This window comes from Vulpes lagopus, chromosome 4 (genome assembly GCF_018345385.1).
Source record: "Vulpes lagopus strain Blue_001 chromosome 4, ASM1834538v1, whole genome shotgun sequence".
Classification (NCBI taxonomy): domain Eukaryota; kingdom Metazoa; phylum Chordata; class Mammalia; order Carnivora; family Canidae; genus Vulpes; species Vulpes lagopus.
In genome coordinates this window covers 90,938,101-90,956,874 of record NC_054827.1, presented here as the reverse complement: position 1 = coordinate 90,956,874, position 18,774 = coordinate 90,938,101, and the positions used below count along the sequence as shown (strand labels likewise).

The 18,774-nt window shown below is 34.3% G+C and overlaps 1 protein-coding gene across 4 annotated transcripts in view; it reads right to left on the bottom strand.

Annotated features, from left to right (window-relative positions):
- Positions 1-18,774, bottom strand: part of CERT1 (ceramide transporter 1) — a 111,013-nt gene that overhangs the window by 34,592 nt on the left and 57,647 nt on the right. For all 4 annotated transcript variants that reach the window (XM_041751897.1, XM_041751895.1, XM_041751894.1 and 1 more), the window contains exons 4-7: positions 16,505-16,612; positions 15,549-15,687; positions 10,193-10,276; positions 340-497 (exon numbers count right to left, since the gene is read on the bottom strand). In XM_041751897.1, the coding sequence (XP_041607831.1) occupies positions 340-497; positions 10,193-10,276; positions 15,549-15,687; positions 16,505-16,612 (489 nt within the window). The remainder of the gene's footprint in view (positions 1-339; positions 498-10,192; positions 10,277-15,548; positions 15,688-16,504; positions 16,613-18,774) is intronic.

Below are 18,774 nucleotides of genomic sequence, written 5' to 3'. Positions count from 1 at the left end.
GGAGCCTGCTTCTCCCTGTGCCTATGTCTCTGCCTCTTTCTCTCTGTCTCTCATGAATAAATAAGTAAAATCTATGAAATAAAATATAAAATAAAATAAAATCCTACTACAAATTTGTGTTGTGTAGTAACTGAATATATAACTGGTGAACCTCACTAGGAAAATGAGTTTCAGATGCCTACAAAGTTTCAGAGTAGTGCTCCCTGTACTTCTATCAATCCCAATAGATTTTTCCTGAAGAAGTTAAACTGTTCAGTCAATATATAAAACTGAAATAAAATGGGGATTACTTTTTAAAATTGTTATATTTAAATAAAATGGAAGAAAAACTAGACTTACCTTATCCAGTCTCTTTTGCCAGCTGTCCTCACGTTTTACCATTAGTTCAATACAATGAGAAAGTGTAGCAAGGATTCCAGCAGTAGTTGCTTTAAAAGTTATCGCCTCCCCTTTAAAGTCTATACCATTAATTCCTCTTGGTGTTACATGTGGAAATACTGAAGAAAAAAAAAAGTTATTCACTGAAAATCTTTCTAATGAAGAATTAACTGTTCATCAAAACTTAAAACTAGAAAATGTTTAAAACCCAGCAAGTCAGAGCAGGCTTTTGGATTATAATTTCCCTTTTGTTGGCCAACATGTAAAAATTTCCATTACATACTCCATAAGCAAAGAAGTTTGTGGCAGCATATGTACTTTCTTATCTCTTTTTTCTGGATTCTGTTTCCTGAAATCTATTTGCTGTACTGCACCCAGTGAACAAAATGGTAGGAGGAAAAACACTTTAACAATAATACCCTGACAGGTTAAAGTGGACCAAATTACACCAAGAACTACTTCACGTTCTAAGAGGCCTGAAATTTAAAAAATACCTAACAATAAACTATAGAATTGAATAAGGTAATGTAAAACTTTTAAATAAATGCCCCAAATTAAGTCTGAGACCAATGCACGTATCACATGGCTCTTATGTTTATATTAAATGAATTAAATGAAAAATCCTACAACTTACAAGATGCAAGCAAGAGAGCATAACTTATACTATTAACTAATAAGAAACCATTCCAATAGAATGCTTATACGTGAAATGATACTTTCAACTTTAAAAACTCATGTAGATATGAAAGCAAAGGTATAAGCCACAACAAAACAAACTGATAAAATGAACTTCATCAAAATTTAAAATTTCTGCTCTTAAAAGTATTGTTAAAAGAATGAAAGTTATGTAGAATGAATAAGTCTACAGGTCTGCTGTATGACACAGTGACTATATTTAATAATACTGGGCTGAATACTGGAAATTTGCTGAGACAGGTTTCAGGTGCTCTCATGACAAACAAAAATGGTAACTACGTGAGGAAATGATATGTTAATTAGCTTGACTGCAGTTCATTATGAATATCAAATCATGTTATATAGTTAAAACTCATTTAATTTCCATTTTAAAAACTTTATAGAAAGATAATCAAGAGACAAGCCACAGGCTACAAGAAAATCATTGCAGAGCATATATCTAATAAAGGACTTGTATCCTTTATCAATATATACGTTATATATATTAATATAGAATACTGACATTCTTCAATACAGAATACATACTGTAATCTCAAAACTTTTTTTTTAAAGATTTACTTGTTTATGATAGACAGAGGGGGGGAGAGAGAGAGAGAGAGAGAGAGAGAGGCAGAGACACAGGAGGAAGGAGAAGCAGGCTCCATGCCAGGAACCTGATGTGGGACTCGATCTCGGGACTCCAGGATCGCGCCCTGGGCCAAAGGCAGGCACCAAACCGCTGAGCCACCCAGGGATCCCCCTGTAATCTCAAAAATTAATAAGAAAATATGTAACCCAACTAAAATATTGGACAAAATATTTGAACACTCTTCAACACAGAGATATGGATAGCAAATAAGCACATGAAAAGACGCTCAATACCATTAGTTACTAGGGAAATACAAATAACCACAACAAGACATCACTAAACAGCTATCAGAAGACTAAAATTTGTGTTTTGAAAGATGTATTTATTTTAGAGGGAGACAGAGAGAGGATGCATGGGGAGGGGGAGCAGAAGGACAGGGAGGGGGAAAAGGAGAGGGAGAGAGAATCCTTGAGCAGATTCCCCGCTGAGCTTGTACTTTAGGTAGGGCTTGATCCCATGATCCCGACACCATCATTTAAGCAAAAACCAAGAGTTAGGCCACTTAACCAACTGAGCCATCCAAGTGTCCCAAGACTGACCGTGCCAAGTATTAGTGGGGATTTGGAGGAATCAAGACTATCCTATATGGCTGGTAAAATAAATTGGTGTTTTTTTTTTTTAAGATTTTATTTATTTATTCATGACAGACACAAAAAGAGAGAGAGAGGCAGAGACATAGGCAGAGGGAGAAGCAGGCTCCATGCAGGGAGCCCGATGTGGGACTTAATCCTGGGTCTCCAGGATCACACTCCAGGCTGAAGGTGGCACTAAACCGCTGAGCCACTAGGGCTGCCCAAATTGGTGTTTTTTTAAGTTAAATATACACCTACCATATGATTCAACCATTCCATTCCTGAGTACTGACTTCAAATAAAATATATGTCTATAAAAACACCGTACATGAATACTCATAGCAGTATTATTGTAACAGCCAAAAATTTAAAATAATCCAAATGTCCATAAGGAGATGAATGGATAAGCAAATTGTAGTGTATCAACACAAGGAAATCCTACTTAGCAATGAAAAGAAATCAAATACTAATACAAAAAAGAATATGATGAATCTCTAAAAAAGAAGCCTGGACAAAAAACTCCCACATACTGCATGAGTCCAGTTATATTATACTCAAGAATATGAAAACTAATCTACACTGACAAAAAAAGAGATCAGAATGGTTCTTTGGGAATAGGGAGAGGAGGGTTGACAAAAGAGATGAAGGAAACTTTTGAGGGTGATAGATACAATAATCTTGATTATAATGATAACATCAAAAATTACCAAATCATGCATTTAATTTTTAAAGATTTTATTTATTTATTCATGAGAGACACAGAGCGAGAGGCAGAACATAGAGGGAGAAACAGGCTCCAGGTAGGGAGCCTGATGTGGGACTGGATCCTGGGGCCCCAGGATCACACTCTGAGCCAAATTTATGGACACTCAACCGCTGAGCCACCCAGGCATCCCTAAATCATGCACTTTAAATATGTGCAGTTTATTGTAGGTTAATTATAACTCAATAAAGTTGTTAAAAAAATATATTTTTCTTATATTTTCTGAAAACCCTATCATTTTAACTTTATTTTCTAACACTCTTACCAAGATCACAGTTTAATTATAAACTACTTTTATTAATGCAAGGAAATGAAAGGTCACCTATGTTCTGCATAAAAGGATGTGTATAACTAAAATAATCTGTCCTCTCTGCTTAATGTTAATTTATATATTTTTGTAAAAACTTTAATTTAGATAAAAGTGTGACATGAAATGTTTTTGAAAAAATTCTACAAATATAGAAATGTACCTCTTCAGCTCTACTTACTACTTTCAGAAGCAGCTACCTGAAATCCTTTTCAGAATGATACAGGGATTATGTCATAGACTTTAAGCTTTTAAATAGTTGATATTAAAAAAAAATAGTTGATATTTTCAACACTTCATTTTAGTGTCTCACACATAGTGAGATCTCTGGAATAAATCTCTCATGATACATCTGTTAGTAAATGAAAGTCATGATGACAAAAACCTCACCTTGCATGGAGCCTGCTTCTCCCTCTGCCTGTGTCTCTGCGCCTCTCTCTCTCTCTCTCTGTGACTATCATAAATAAATAAAAAATTAAAAAAAAAAAAAAAAAAAAAACCTCACCTTAAACTGTTATCCACTCGGCTCCTCTAAGTACTGGTTACTTTGATTTTTGCTCCAAGTCTCTTAATACCTTATACTGTAGAACTATATTAATCTTGATGGGAAAAGTTGTGTAAAACTCTGAAGTACTTGGGTAATTTCTGATGAGCATACTCATCTAAATGTCTCAGCTAAAAACAAGGTAATCCTTTCTTCTTTTTTAGAGAAGGGAAGAGAGAAAGCACGAGCAAGCAGGGAAGGGGAGAGGGAGACAGAGAATCCTTTTTTTTTTTTTTAAGATTTTTTTTTATTTATTCATGATAGACAGAGAGAGAGAGGCAGAGACACAGGCAGAGGGAGAAGCAGGCTCCATGCAGGGAGCCCAATGTGGGACTTGATATCGGGACTCCAGGTTCGCACCCTGGGCCAAAGGCAGGCGCCAAACCGCTGAGCCACCCAGGGATCCCCGAAACACAGACTCACACACACTATTTTTGAATAGCAGGCAACCTAAAGGGGAATCCCCACAGTTTTTGTAGTGAGGAGTTTTTTTCATTTTCTCACATCAAAAAGATTGTGTCTGTATGAGCATATGTTACCACATACAAGGGACAGAAAAAATTGGCAGATAAGTTCTTCTGAACATACAGGATGGCAACTTGTTTAAATCTCTCACCTGCCTACTATGATAAAGAAGAAACACAGTTGAAGACTGTGATATGACACTGATATCAATCAAGCCAGAGTCTATGATCAGTTTCGGACTACTGGCCTATAGTCCAAGATATAGTAGGCTAAAAAACAAAATCTAAAATATTTTCACATGAAAATAGTCTCTGAGCTAAAAGCGGGTGAAAAGTGACTGGTGGTAGAAATTCTCTGTCTGGACAATTAATGCACATGCACACAGACTGGGTGGAGAGAAAGAACAGGGTATTACTCATGTTCCATTAACAGTAAATTTCTTCTTTGTGAGTTGCATCAAGAGTATACCTTGATTTGACAGATCAGTTAGTATTTATACTCATTCTTTTATATAGCTGATGACATGACAAAATGCTCTTGTATAATATTTACAAAATAAGAATAGATGTAATATAGGAAATTGGTCAGAAAATATTGCTGAAGAGCAACAACTGGAAAATATAAAACACATTCCAGTGCCACACTTTACTGGTGGTTTTGTAAGTGGTGAAATTGGAAGTGTGACTCTTCCTATTTTGTTCTTCAAGACTATAGTATCTATTCTGGGTAATTTTTGACATAAATTTTAGGGTCAGTTTGTCCATTTCTGCAAAAAAAACTTAGGATTTTGGTAAGAATTACATTGATTCTGTGGGACAATTTCAGGAATACTGAATTCTTAATATTATCATCTCTTCTAATCCATGAATATGGGATATCTTTCCACTTTTAGGTCTTCATTTTTTTAATAATGTTTTATTAATCTCAGAGTATAAGATTTTTGTTTCTCTTGTTAAATTTGTTCCTATTTAATTCATTTTATAAATTGCCATAAAGATACTATTATAAATAAAGCTGTTATTTTAATCTTCACATTGTTCACCATTAGCAATAAAAATACGGTAGACTTTTTTTTAAAGTAAGCCCTATACCCAACGTGGGCTTTAACTCATGACCTCAAATCCAGCGGCACATACTACACCAAATGAGCCAGCCAGGCACCCCAAAACTGATTTTTTACATATTGATTTTATACCCTGCAATCTTGCTGAACTCATTTATTAGTTCTAAAAGTTTTTTAGTGGATGTCTTAGGATTTTCTCTATACAAGATAATGGCACCTTCAAATAGAAATAGTCTTAATTCTTCCTTTAGAATCGGGATGCCTTTTATTTTAACTTTCTTGTCCAGTTGTTCTGGCTAGAACCTTTAATGCAGTATTGAACAGAAATAGCAAGAATGGACATGTTCCTGATATCAGTCTTTCACCACTAAATGAGATGTTAAATGTAGATTTTTCACAGATTTGTTTTTTAATCAGAGTAGTTATTCCTATTTTTTTAGTGTTTTTATCATGAAAGAGTATTAGTATTATATTTTGTCAAATGTTTTTTGTTTTGTTGGTTGTTTTTTTTTTTTAAAGATTTTTTAAAGATTTTATTTATTTATCCATGAGAGACACACAGAGAGAGGCAGAAACACAGGCAGAGGGAGAAGCAGGCTCCTAGTGGGGAGTTCGATGTGGGACTCGATCCCAGGTCTCCAGGATCATGCATGCCCTGGACTGAAGGCAGCGCTAAACCGCTGAGCCACCTGGGCTGCCCTATCAGATTTTTTTTTTCTTTACATCTGTTGAGATGACTCCCGGTTTTGGCCTTATTCTACTGATATAATTATTTTATCAACTGATTTTCCTAAGTTAAGTCAACTCTGCATTCTGGGATAATTCCCTTCTGGTCATAGTGTATAATCCTTCTTAGATGTTGCTGGATTTGGTTTGCCAGTACTATTAAGTATTTATATCTATATTCATAAGAGATATTGGTCTATAGTTTTGAGATCTCTTTGTCTCACAAAACTGGCCTCAACAGGTTAAGAAATATTCCTCCTAAAGTTTGGAAGAACATGTGAAGAGATAGTATTAATTCTTCTTTAAATGTTTAGATTCAGCAGTGAAGCCATTTGAGCCGGGGCTTTTCTTTGTGGGGAAGTTTATGACTAATTGTATCTCTTTATTATTGGTCTATTTGCATTTTCTATGTCTACTTGAGTAACATTCTATAGTTTGTGCCTTTTTAAGACTTCTATCCATTTCATCTAAGTTATCAAATTTGTTGGCATATATTTATTTATAGCATCCCTCCTTCTTAATTTTTATTTCTATAAGGTCAACAGTGATATTCTTCCTTTCATTTCTGATTTTAGTAATCTCTTATTTTGAGCTAAAGATTTGTCCATTTTGATCTTCTCAAAGAACCAATTTATAGTTTCTATTCTTTTTTTAAAAAGATTTTTATTAGAGAGAGAGAGAGAGAGAGAGAGAATGAGCAGAGGGAGGGGCAGAGGAAGCAGGAGACTCCCCAATAAGCAGGGAGCCTGATGCTGGGCTAGACCACGACCTGACTTGAAGGCTGAGCCACCCAGGCATCCTTCTTTTTTTTTTTTTATAATAAAGGTGTTTCAGCTAAAAATTTCTCTCTAAGCACAGCTTTAGCTTCAGCTCATCTGTCTTGGTATCTTATATTTTTGCTTTCATTCATCTCATAGTATTTTCTGATTTCCTTTGTGATTTTTATCTTTAATCCACTGATTATGTAGGAGTATGTTAATTTCTACGTATTCATGAATTTCCTAATCTTTGTCACTGATTTCTAATTTTATTTCTTTGTGGTCAGAGGACATATTTTCTATGATTTAAATCCTTTTAAATTAATCGAAGCTTGTTTTATGGCTAAGAACAAGGTCTCTCCTGAAAAACATTACATGTATTATCGAGAAGAACATATATTCTCCTATTGTTAAGTGGAGTGTTTTGTATATGTCTACCAGGTCTGTTTATTTTATTTCTTTGTTGGCCTTCTTCCTACTTGTCATCAACTGTTGAAAACTAGATATTTAAGTCTCAAACTATTACTACTTAATTGTCTTTTTTTCCTCTTCAATTTGGTCAGTTTTTGTTCCATATATATGGGGTTATGTTATTACACGCAACTACATGTGTAATTGTTATATATTTTTGATGAATTGACGTTTTCATCATAAAGCCTACCTTTTGACCCTAGAAACGTAAATTAAGAAACGATGACATAGAGGGACGCCTGGGGGGCTCAGCAGTTAAGCATCTGCTTTTCGACCCAGGGCATGATCCTGGAGTCCCAGGATCGAGTGTCCCACATCTGGCTCCCTGCATGGAGCCTGCTTCTCCCTGCCTGTGTCTCTGCCTCTCTGTTTCTTTCAGGGATAAATAAATAAAATCTTTAATAAAAAAAAAAAAAAAAGAAAGAAAGAAAGAAAGAAAAGATGACATAGAATATAACAGATGAAAATTTATATTAGAGGTAAATACAAAATTCGTTCACAAAAGATTTAGGAAACACTCCTTCCACCATGAATCCTGAGGGTCTTTAACTAAGGAAAATGTTTTCATATCCAAAAATTTCTCCTCTGGTCTAAAGTTCAATTACCTTAATTGTCTTTCTTCTCTCTCTCTCTCTCTCTCTTTTTTTATTTTTAAGAATTTTATCTAATCCTAGGCTATGATCAAGTAGTACCAGATTTAAAGACTACATGTTCTGTTCACTTTATATACAAAGCTTCCAACTTATTTCTAAAGGTTAACCACAGAAAGATACTTTCCATCTATGGTGATTAACAAGACATAATTTCTATCAACCACTAAGAAAGGAATTATTTTAAACAGTGAATTCCACAAATATACTTAAAACACGACTGATTTAAAAAATTATACAAACATCTTCTAGGATATTTCTCTAAATGACTTTAGTAACCCTGTCTTCTGTTGCTTCATTTCTCTCTTCAAAAAAAGAGACTGGAGGTTTTCCTCAAATATCTGGAAATCAGGCTATCTGTTCACATCTCAGAGTTCAGTTACTAGAAGGTCTGTAAGCATTGGCAGGGTTTTTTAATTAGTGGACTTAAAGGCTGATCTGGTAGTGAGGCAGCTTTTTCAGGGAAGAGGTAGAAAATCTCTATTTATAGGCCCTTTATCTGTGGTCATTCAGCATCTACAGAGTTATGTTTTAATTTTCTATCAGAAAATATGTTTGGTTGATGGGTATTCTGGAAACATGGTAAAAGGAGGTTCAGTATGCAGACTTTCATTTAGTGCCTGGCTACCAGAATCCTTGGTGATAAACAGAACAATGAGGCTGTGAAATTTCAACCATCAGTATGTAAATTTCCACAAAATCACTTTACAGATAGGCCAATACACCTATCTTTTGCTATGCCATGTATTCCTGAATCTAGAACTCTCCAGTTCAATTTCTAGTTGAAAATAAGAAATTAAAATAAGTTTAATTTTATTAAATTTAAGTTTCCTTTCTATTCTGGGGAATGCAGGTGGGGGAACTGACCAGAATAGAAGTTTCGATGTGCAAGTTTTAGAATTTTTTCATTAATTTTTCCAATACCAACCAAAATCTTTTTCCTATGAAAGCAGATTATACATTGTGAATTTAAAATGTAACTTGAAAGAATCTTCCCAAAATAATACTCTAATTTCACAAAGGTAAATTTAGATTACTCAATAAAATTCAACATTTCAGTCCCAACTTGTAAGGACAACTTTGTAGTAAGAAGTTAGTATTTTGCAAGTCTGAGAGGGGGCAGGTCATAAGGAAGAAGAGAGTCATAATGAAAATAAGAAACAGGAAGAGGGAAAGAAGGATAAAGTGGGCAGAGAGAAGCACAGATTTTAGTATCAATAATGCAATACTCCACTGTGATCTCTGAAATAGAAAATTAATGCTATGCAGACAACAGTTTGAAAGTTATTTTGAAAATATGCCAAAGTATAGATTATATTTCATTCTTTCATAACTTTAGCAAAAATAAGCACAATTAACTCATTTTTTCACCAAGTTTTATTTTTGTAATTAAAAAATTTTTTACAAAAAAAATTTTTTTTTTTTTTTTTATAAACCTACTCTAGTTTTTTCTTAGGATATGCCAAAAGAAGAATACTGACTATGAATCACAGATTTCTGGTTTTGTTTGTTTAAGATTCCTCGTGTAAGAGATACCATGCAGTATCTGTCTTTGGTTTCTCTTACTGTAAGACCCTGAAGGTTCATCCATGTTGTCACAAATCACAGGCTTCTAATGAACAATTCAGAATTCCATCTAATAAGTTAGCCATTATACAGAGAGTAACAATAAATGGGTATATGAAACAGACCACTTTGTTCCTAGCTCTGTAAACAACTGCACCATGAAATCAGAGATATTTTTAATAATTTTCCTTTAATAATACTGATTACATACTTTTCAACACCAGCTTATTGAGTGGAGACAGAAAAGAATGTTAAACAGAGAGAAATATACTCAAACATTCAAACTCCATTATAATGCATCCCCCAAGAAATAAACTTTCACAGTACGAGAAACTGATTTTAACAAATACTGCTGAAATAAGTAGGACAATGTCTGGAATTTAGAATGAGTCTTTGTTAGGTAATGAGTGGCTATTATTATTTAATGTCAGAATGTATATTCCACTTACATGTCTTTTCCTAGGAGGAACTTTTCACTTTCCGGTAATTACACTGCTTTTAAAAAATTACTCAATTAGATAATTATTCTTGTTACATACTTAGTTATTATATAATTTTAGAAAGAACACTTTATCTAGCTGAGAGGAACAAAATGTACTACTTACACTTTTCCTTATTGCCATTAGTGTTATGCAAGAAGTCTCCATCAGAACGTGTTGTAGGAAAGTCGTCTTCATCATCTTCTACCACTAAATAAAACATATTTAAGGGTATCAGGATGAAAGGAAATAGGAATTAACCAGTTAATTATTTTTATTTTCGAATTTTATTTACTTATTCATGAGAGCCACAGAGAGAGAGGCAGAGACACAGCAGAGGGAGAAGCAGGCTCCTGTGGGGAGCTCGATGTGGAACTCGATCCCAGGACCCTGGGCTCATGACCTGAGCAGAAAGCAGACACTCAACCAGTGAGCCACCTAGGCATCCCTAACCAGTTTATTCTTATGTTCGAATGAGTCAATATATTTTAGATTCTGCGAGTACAAGATCTTATTTATCTTTGTATTTTCAGTGGTTGTCAAGGTATGCTCAATAAACATGCTGTGGTATGTCTTTAAATACATTATTATAAAAAAAAAAACTATACCCATTCTCATTTGTGTAAGGGACAGGACTGAGATATGAATTTTTTTGTCCTTTAGTCTTCCTATCCCTTCCTACCTAGCTTGAGGCGATTTCATAATTCTACCAGAGGCCTGCAAAGGCTGAGCAAAAATGTAAAAGATTAACTTACATGGAGAAGATACCTTAACTTGCCTCTGGGAGTTCTTAAATTTACTATTTCTGCATATGTAGGGAAAACAGAATGACTTACAGACGTGATAACAGTTTTTATTCATGTGTCTGTGCTTGGATATCCCTTTAAAACTTACACAATTCCAGAAAAAAACAGAATCCCCGATAATCTCCTTCTGAATACCTTTTTGTTCTATGTACTATTCCTTTTTGTACTGCCTAACATACATTAATCATCTGTATTATATATTCCACTCTTAATGCAAATTTATCAACCTCAGCCTTCCAACCTTATTCTCTATCACACTTTTTAATGGATTCTTTTTATTTAAGGCATTCCCTTTCTACATAAGAAGTCTTCATTCTAAATTAATATCTTACTTCTTGCCTATATCTCTACATCAAATAAATATTTGATCTACTTTAGCTTGCTCTCTCTCTCCAATGGATGTAAAACCCACTCCTGTTCCTTAACTCTCCCCTAAAGGGTAGTAATCACCACAGAAAATACTTTTGTTCTGTGTTGCCATTTTTTTGTTACTGGGCTATTTTATTTTTTCACCACTCAAACATTTGGCTACTCATCTATAACAACGTTTTCAAATCATCATCTGCTATTATCTACTAAATCTACTATTCATTTCTACTCAGCTAAGTAATATCTATATATGACTAAGATTTTCTTTTCTATGTCCATCACTTCTATAGATTTCAGTATTCATACTGAAGCCTCTGCAGACACCTAAGTCCCAGGATTCATCAGATTCCCAGATTCTATGGATCTTCATCTTCTCATCAATCATTTGCAAATATGGTCAATTCTAAGAAATTCATTAACATAGCATACTGCTCTACTTTTAAATCAGTATTTATCACCATCAGACAAGATCCTGATCTTGACTCAATAACTACCCTGAACTGTTCTTAAATATTACTGAAAGGTTTGTACCTCACTTATCCCATTCATATTTACTTTGGGCTTTGTATCTCTACCCATCCAATAGCCCAGTACCAACAAACAGGGATTTTCAGTTTTCTTTTGCTAGCCCAACACTTAATATATAAAACTGATGAAAACAAGAGCTGCTCTGGCTAAAAGTGGCCTTCCCCTTCCCCTTCCAACCAAGCACTCCTTACCCATCCCTGAGGCACCTTTAAGGGATGTCTGACATGATTTGCCTAATACAAGTCCCCCAACTCAATCATTCCTGTTTTCCTTATCCTTGCAATAATCCAAATGAACCACATTAAAAACAGCAGCTATCATTTACTAAAGTATGGCTGTTAAGCACAGTGCTAATATATATACTCTCAATTCTCACAGTCATATGTGCTGGATATAGTATCCACTTTACAGCTGAGAAAACAGATGTGGAAAAATGTTAGGTAATCTACTTCAAGTTATTAAACTAACAGTGAATAAAGAACGAGATTAACAGAAACTTCCATTAATATGATACATACCTTCTTTTAAAATTAAACAGTATGTTTAGGTTAGATATAATGTCTTCTACTCCTGGAAACCTAATATATCTAAGACTTTAAGGGTTAATTAAATCCTACTGAAGTATATGTGGGAATTGCGGAGGAAGAGTTTGGGCTGAAAAGTGCCTTACTAACAACTCTGATAAAGCATTTTATGTAAAAACACTGAACACCTAAAATAAAATGAGAATTTGCTATTATCATTTTAATGACACACTTAATAAAGAACTCTGATTCTTAAAACTCCTTAAGCCATGAAAAAGACTTCAAAACAGGAACACTGTACCCACCAAAGTTATTATTCAGAACTGAAGGAGATTGAGTTTTTCACATAAGAACAGCTTTTTTACTAAAGGAGTTCCTCACCACTAAATCAGCGTTACAGGACAATGTTTAAAGGGACGTCTGTAGATTAAGGAAGTCTGTAAGCGCTATTTACAAAAAAATATAAAAGAATAAATCTCACTGGAAAGGTAAATATAGAGCAAAAGTAGTGGATTAATCACTTACAAAGTTAGAATGAAGGCCAAAAAGACAAAAGTAGATTAATTCACTACCTATAATCAACTACTGTCATAGACTTGATATTGATAATTTAATGAAAGATCCTTAGACTCACTCGGTTCAACTCTGATTTACAATCGGAGGAATAATTCCTACAAAGTAGGAAATTATGGTCCATGTCCTTATTTCACTTTTACCCAACATGTACTCTTAAACGCATCAATATTTCCTAAAATAGCATTTATAGGGATATCAGTTGTTATGGGTTGAATTGTATTGCTACAACACTCATATGTTTAAATCCTAACCTTCCATACCTCCGAATGTGACTCTGCCTGTTAAAATAATAATCAAATTAAAATGAGGTCATTAGGGTGGGTCCTAATCCAATACGACCAGTGCCCTTGTAAGAGAAGGAAATTTAAACACAAGCACTTTCAGATGGAAGATGATATGAACACAAAGGGAAAAGACAGCCATCTATAAGCTGAGGAGAGACCTAAACCAGATCCTTCCCTCATGGCCCTCAGAAGCCAACGTTGGTAACAATTCATCTCAGACTTCTAGCCTCCAGAACTGTGAGAAAATAAATTTCTGTTGTTTAAGCCACCTAATCTGTACTACTTGGTGATACCAGCCCTAGCAAACTAATACCTTAGTCTACTACTGTTGCTACTGAACTGCAAATTGTTTAAAATTATTTTTCAAAACTTCTATACAACCTGGTTATCATTGCATCCCAACTTCTATTCCTTCCACTATCACTTTTGTCCTTGATGTGTTATATATACCATTGATATGATCGTTTTAAAAATGAAGAAATCAATTCCATTATATACCCTGCTTTTGTTTAAAAGGCTATCTGCAAATGAAAGATGATTTGTAGTGTTTGATTAAAAAGGAATACATACATTTTTCTTAATGAGGGAGAAAGAAATTCAACTGTCTTTATTTTTGGAGAAATAAATATCGAATGTTAAAGAACCTAAAACTTAAAGTCTATCAAATATAAAGAACTTCAAGGCTACTTAACTTAGACAAAATTAAGTACCTTAAGAGGAATATGGGCTTCTGTTTCTGACCAAGGTGGAATAAACAGACTACCCTTTAGCATGAAACTAAAAAACTGGAAAAACCACCATTGTTTTATACAATGGTTTTCAAAACATTGGATAGTAGGCAACAAAGGACAGTGATTCCTGAGAGTCAGAAAACAAATAACATGAGTGCTATGATTGAGAGTTTCGAAGTGGTCCAGTAAGGAGGAAACCAAAAGGAGTCTGACCAACTCTCTAAGGTGAGGAGTAGCTGACAGTATAGAAAGACAAAGGTAACCAGGGTTCACAAGGCAGAGGACTGCAAAGGAGAAACCTGTACAGAGACAGAATTCCAGAGATTAGTAGAAGGTCTCTTTAAGAATTCAATAAAGTACTGTTACCACATACAAGTGAGGAAATGACAGAGGTCAGGGAAAGACAGAGGTCACATGAAAAAAACTCCAGGGACAGTATCCAAAACCTACATGGTACAGGGAAATGTACCTGTTTCCACAACACTGGAAAACCTTGTAATTCACAGGGTACTGGTTAGAAAACTTTGAAGACTCTTACCTCAGTAGTGGGGAGAAATTAAAATACATAATTGTAAGGTTCTTAAACTATGCTGGAAGTGGTATGATACCTAAAGGTAGACTGTGGTAAGTTAAATGAACATACTATAAACCCTAAGGTAACCACTGAAATAACAGTTATTACTAAAAAGCCAACAAAGGACATTAAAAAATTATTTTTAAAATAATTTCAATCCAAAAAAAGGCAGGAGGCAGGAGGGAAAATAAGAAAGAAGTCAAAAAGAATCTGAGCTCAGATTAAACACATTTAACAAAACCAAGAAATGAAATCACGTCAAATAACCTAGTTATTATACTGAGAATGAATTTGGTGCTAGCTAGTAATACTGCTATGAACAGTTCATTTCTGTGTTCATAGCAAATAAAAGAAAAACTGAAGAAGAACAGATGTTAACATCAGTAATATCTTTAGCAGTAACAAAGAAAGAATAACTTAAAAACTCACATTATGAGTAAGTTAAATGAAGATCTCTCTTAAATAAAAAAATTCACTATTATTTTTAAATCTCTAGTAGCTCCATTATTGGTTTCTTCTTCTGTGAGAAAAAAGCCAGAGGAAGGGATGGGGAGAGAAAGAAGTGAAGAGAAAAAGAAAAGGAGAAGAAGAGAAGGAAGACAGAGGAATAAAGAGATCGAATGATTTCAGATTTGGAGGATTTAACATACACATGCTTCTAAGACACATGATGGGGTAAATTTATTTATTTCTTTTTTTTTTAAAGTAAACTCTAGGTCCAACATGGGGCTTAAACTCAGAGTTGCATGCTCTACTGACTGAGCCAGATGCCCCATGGGGTAAATTTATTAAACATGATCATGTGAAATGCCCCAAGTTTACCAAGATGATGGATATATTCTTTAATGGAATAAAGAGTTTAAAAATCATTTAAAAATTGTCAGTCATATCTGGGATGGGGGATCAGATTACTTAGAATGTATTATTAAAGTGTATGAGTTATATGGACACCGAAATCTGTTACATTGGGAGTTTTTAGCAAAAGTGACTATAATTAACCTTTATCACTTAAAGATATTACCCTTTAAGATCAAGGGGCTTTAAATCCATTCATTCTCCAAGTAAAAATAGTGGTAATAGCCTAATTAACCTTTATCCCTTTGAAGTTCATCCTTGGAGACAGCATCAGCACAGGCATCAAAGTACTTCTGTAAAGTATCAACTTGTCTACATAGGATATCCCTAAAGGTTTCCATTTCCGCCAATTTTTCACGTAAACTGTGGCCTTTCTGCAAAACACACAAAGGGGGGAGGGGATTTAGTCCAAGTTAATAAAACTAGAATTTATATACGCCTATGATATTTCATCACCTTATTACTGAAGTCATGCGGGTAGCGACAACTGTCAGGTTCAATTTAATACTCAGGAATAAAAAAAAAAAAAAACTCAGGAATAGACTTGAACACGACTAATTAGTGGCTTGACAGTGATAAGCCTGAAGGAAATAAGAAAGCATTAAGTCTGATAATTTACTAATATAACATTTAATACTTTCAAATTAAACTCTGTGAGGAAAAACTGTAGAAGACTTTGGGCAAATATGTTACTGGGTGCCCTTTCAAAGGAATACTGTCATCTACAGTACAGAACCCTTAAGAGACGGTGTTGTTTCATCATATGGAAATTTTTGATATTGTTGCATTGGAGCTACTTTATATCCTTTAAGTAGGAGAAAACTGAGAGCAACGTAAATGATTCCCGTTTACAGAGGTACAAATGATCTTTGTCCAGTGGACATACTTGGTTACTATTCTCTGAATACTGACCAGCTTTGCATATATTAGCAAAATCATTTCAATATTCCTTAAGTTATATTATTCTCCTTTGAATCAATTTTTCTTTACATCTTCTCTCATTAATGAATAAAATTTGATGTGTTCATTTTATATTTTAAGAGTCTTGATTCTGCCCCTTAAAAACTACTCTATAATAATATCAAATAAATTACATTGTAGAAAATTTCTTCAACAAACTATCAAATAATTTCTTTTCACAATACTCATTACTAAACTTGATTACGCCTTAAAGCATACACAACCACAAACCTTGAATGAAGAGGTGGATGTTGCAGAATAGCCACTTGCTCCAGACACCAGTGACACCATAGAGCCATGTCGACGCAAGCTGGATTCAGATCCATATCCAGATTCAGTCTAAAAAGGAAAGCAAACTAGGTGAAAAAAAAAATTAAGCAAAAAGTACTGAATCATCACAATAAAAAAAAAAGTTGTCTGTATGAGGTGATAGATGTTAACTAAACTTATAATCATTTCACAATATACACAATATCAAATCACTATTTTATATACTTTAATACAATTTTATGTCAATTATGTATCAATAAAACTAGAAAAAAGCAAAAGGTTTCCTACAAATCAATAGGATTATTAATAACAATAATTAGCAGTCTGAGTCCATTCAAAAAATATAAGCAATCTACCGACATAAGTAATGCCTTTCCATTCCTAATTGCCATTTACTTCAAAAATTCACTGAATAGGGATCCCTGGGTGGCACAGTGGTTTGGCGCCTGCCTTTGGCCCAGGGCGCGATCCTGGAGACCCGGGATCGAATCCCACATCAGGCTCCCGATGCATGGAGCCTGCTTCTCCCTCTGCCTGTGTCTCTGCCTCTCTCTCTCTCTCTCTGTGACTATCATAAATAAATAAAAAAAAAATTAAAAAAAAAATTCACTGAATAACAACCACATATTAAGCTACTGGGCTGAGAGTGTTTAATAACCAAAAAACTACCTAGTATAGGCAAATTCACAAGGACAAAGTGGAAGAGTGGTTACCAGGGACTAGAGGGAGGGAGAAATGAGATGGAATTTAACAGGCACAGGATTTTTGTTGCAGAAGATGAAAAAGTTCTGGAGATGGATGATGATGTTCAACATGAATGTACTTCATGTCACAGAACTGTACACTTAAACATGGCTAAAGTGACAAACTGTATATTTTACCGTAAGTTAAAAAAATGGACAGAACAAGGCTAAAAAAATAATAAGAAAACATTCAGTATTACTTCTTTATAGGTTAATCACTTATCCTAACACAGCTTAAATAGAACCGTCTCAGTGAAGCCTTTCTTTTCATACCAGGCAGTTTGTTTTTGTATTCTCAACCATTCTATATCATGATTATGGCATTTACCACTCAACTATTATAGGTTACATCCTGTAATTAAGACCTCAGTTAGTTCTTCTAGAAGACGACTATATCTTTTTAAAATTTCTGTATTCACTTCAACAGTTCATTGCAGAAAAAAAGTTTCCAATTTTGGGGTACCTGCATGGCTCAATCAGTTAAGTGTCTGACTTCAGCTCAGGCCATGATCTCAGGGTCCTAGGATCGATCCCTGATCCTTGATCCCCAAGTTGTCTGAATCTGCTTGTCTCTCTCCCTCTGCCCCTCCTGACTTGTGCACGTGGCTCTCTCTCATATAAAGTCCTTAAAAAATTTTTTTTAAAAAACAAAGTTTTCAATTTTGTCAGTAAGTAATCACAGTATGGAAGATAATTAATTGAACTCCTGGATATTGGGATAGAGTTAGACTCCACACTGTAAATAATACTTGGGGTTGACATTTTATAGCCCACCCTTAAGACAAAAGCAGTACTATGATATAGACAAAAGAACATTTGAAAAAAAATAACTTCCAAGTACCTGAGACGCTCAAGTATTTTCGATCTCAGCTTATTTTCTACTATTACTTTTAAAAAGAACTATGAATAAATTCAGTTGTAGTCACTAAATTTAAGAGGTAAAATAATATCTGACATTGGTATCACACTTGGTGGCAACAATTGGAAGTTTTTTAGATTACCTTTCAAGATTAAGACTAGGAATCATTAAAATTAAGTACATTGTATTTTAAGAACTATCTCTGCTAACATCTTACATCCTCTGTGTTTAGCTCCTAAAAATCCATTACATTTCCTATACAGCTATTGGTTTACCCAGATATCATTCTTTTTTTTTTTTCACTTTACAAATTTTTAAATTCTAGTTAGTTAACATATAGTGAAAATTGGTTTCAGGAATAGAACTTAGTGATTCATTACTCACTAGGACACCCAGTGCTCATCATAACAACTGCCTTCCTATCCCTGACTCACCTCTCTCCATCAACCCTCAGTTTGTTTTCTATTGTTAAGAGTCTGATGGTTTGTTTCCCTCTCTTTTTTTTCTCCCCCCCCTTATATGTTCACTTGGTTTGTTTCTTAAATTCCACATGAGTGAAATCATACGGTATGTCTTTCTCTGACTTATTTCATTTAGCATAATACACTCTAGCTCCATCCCTATCACTG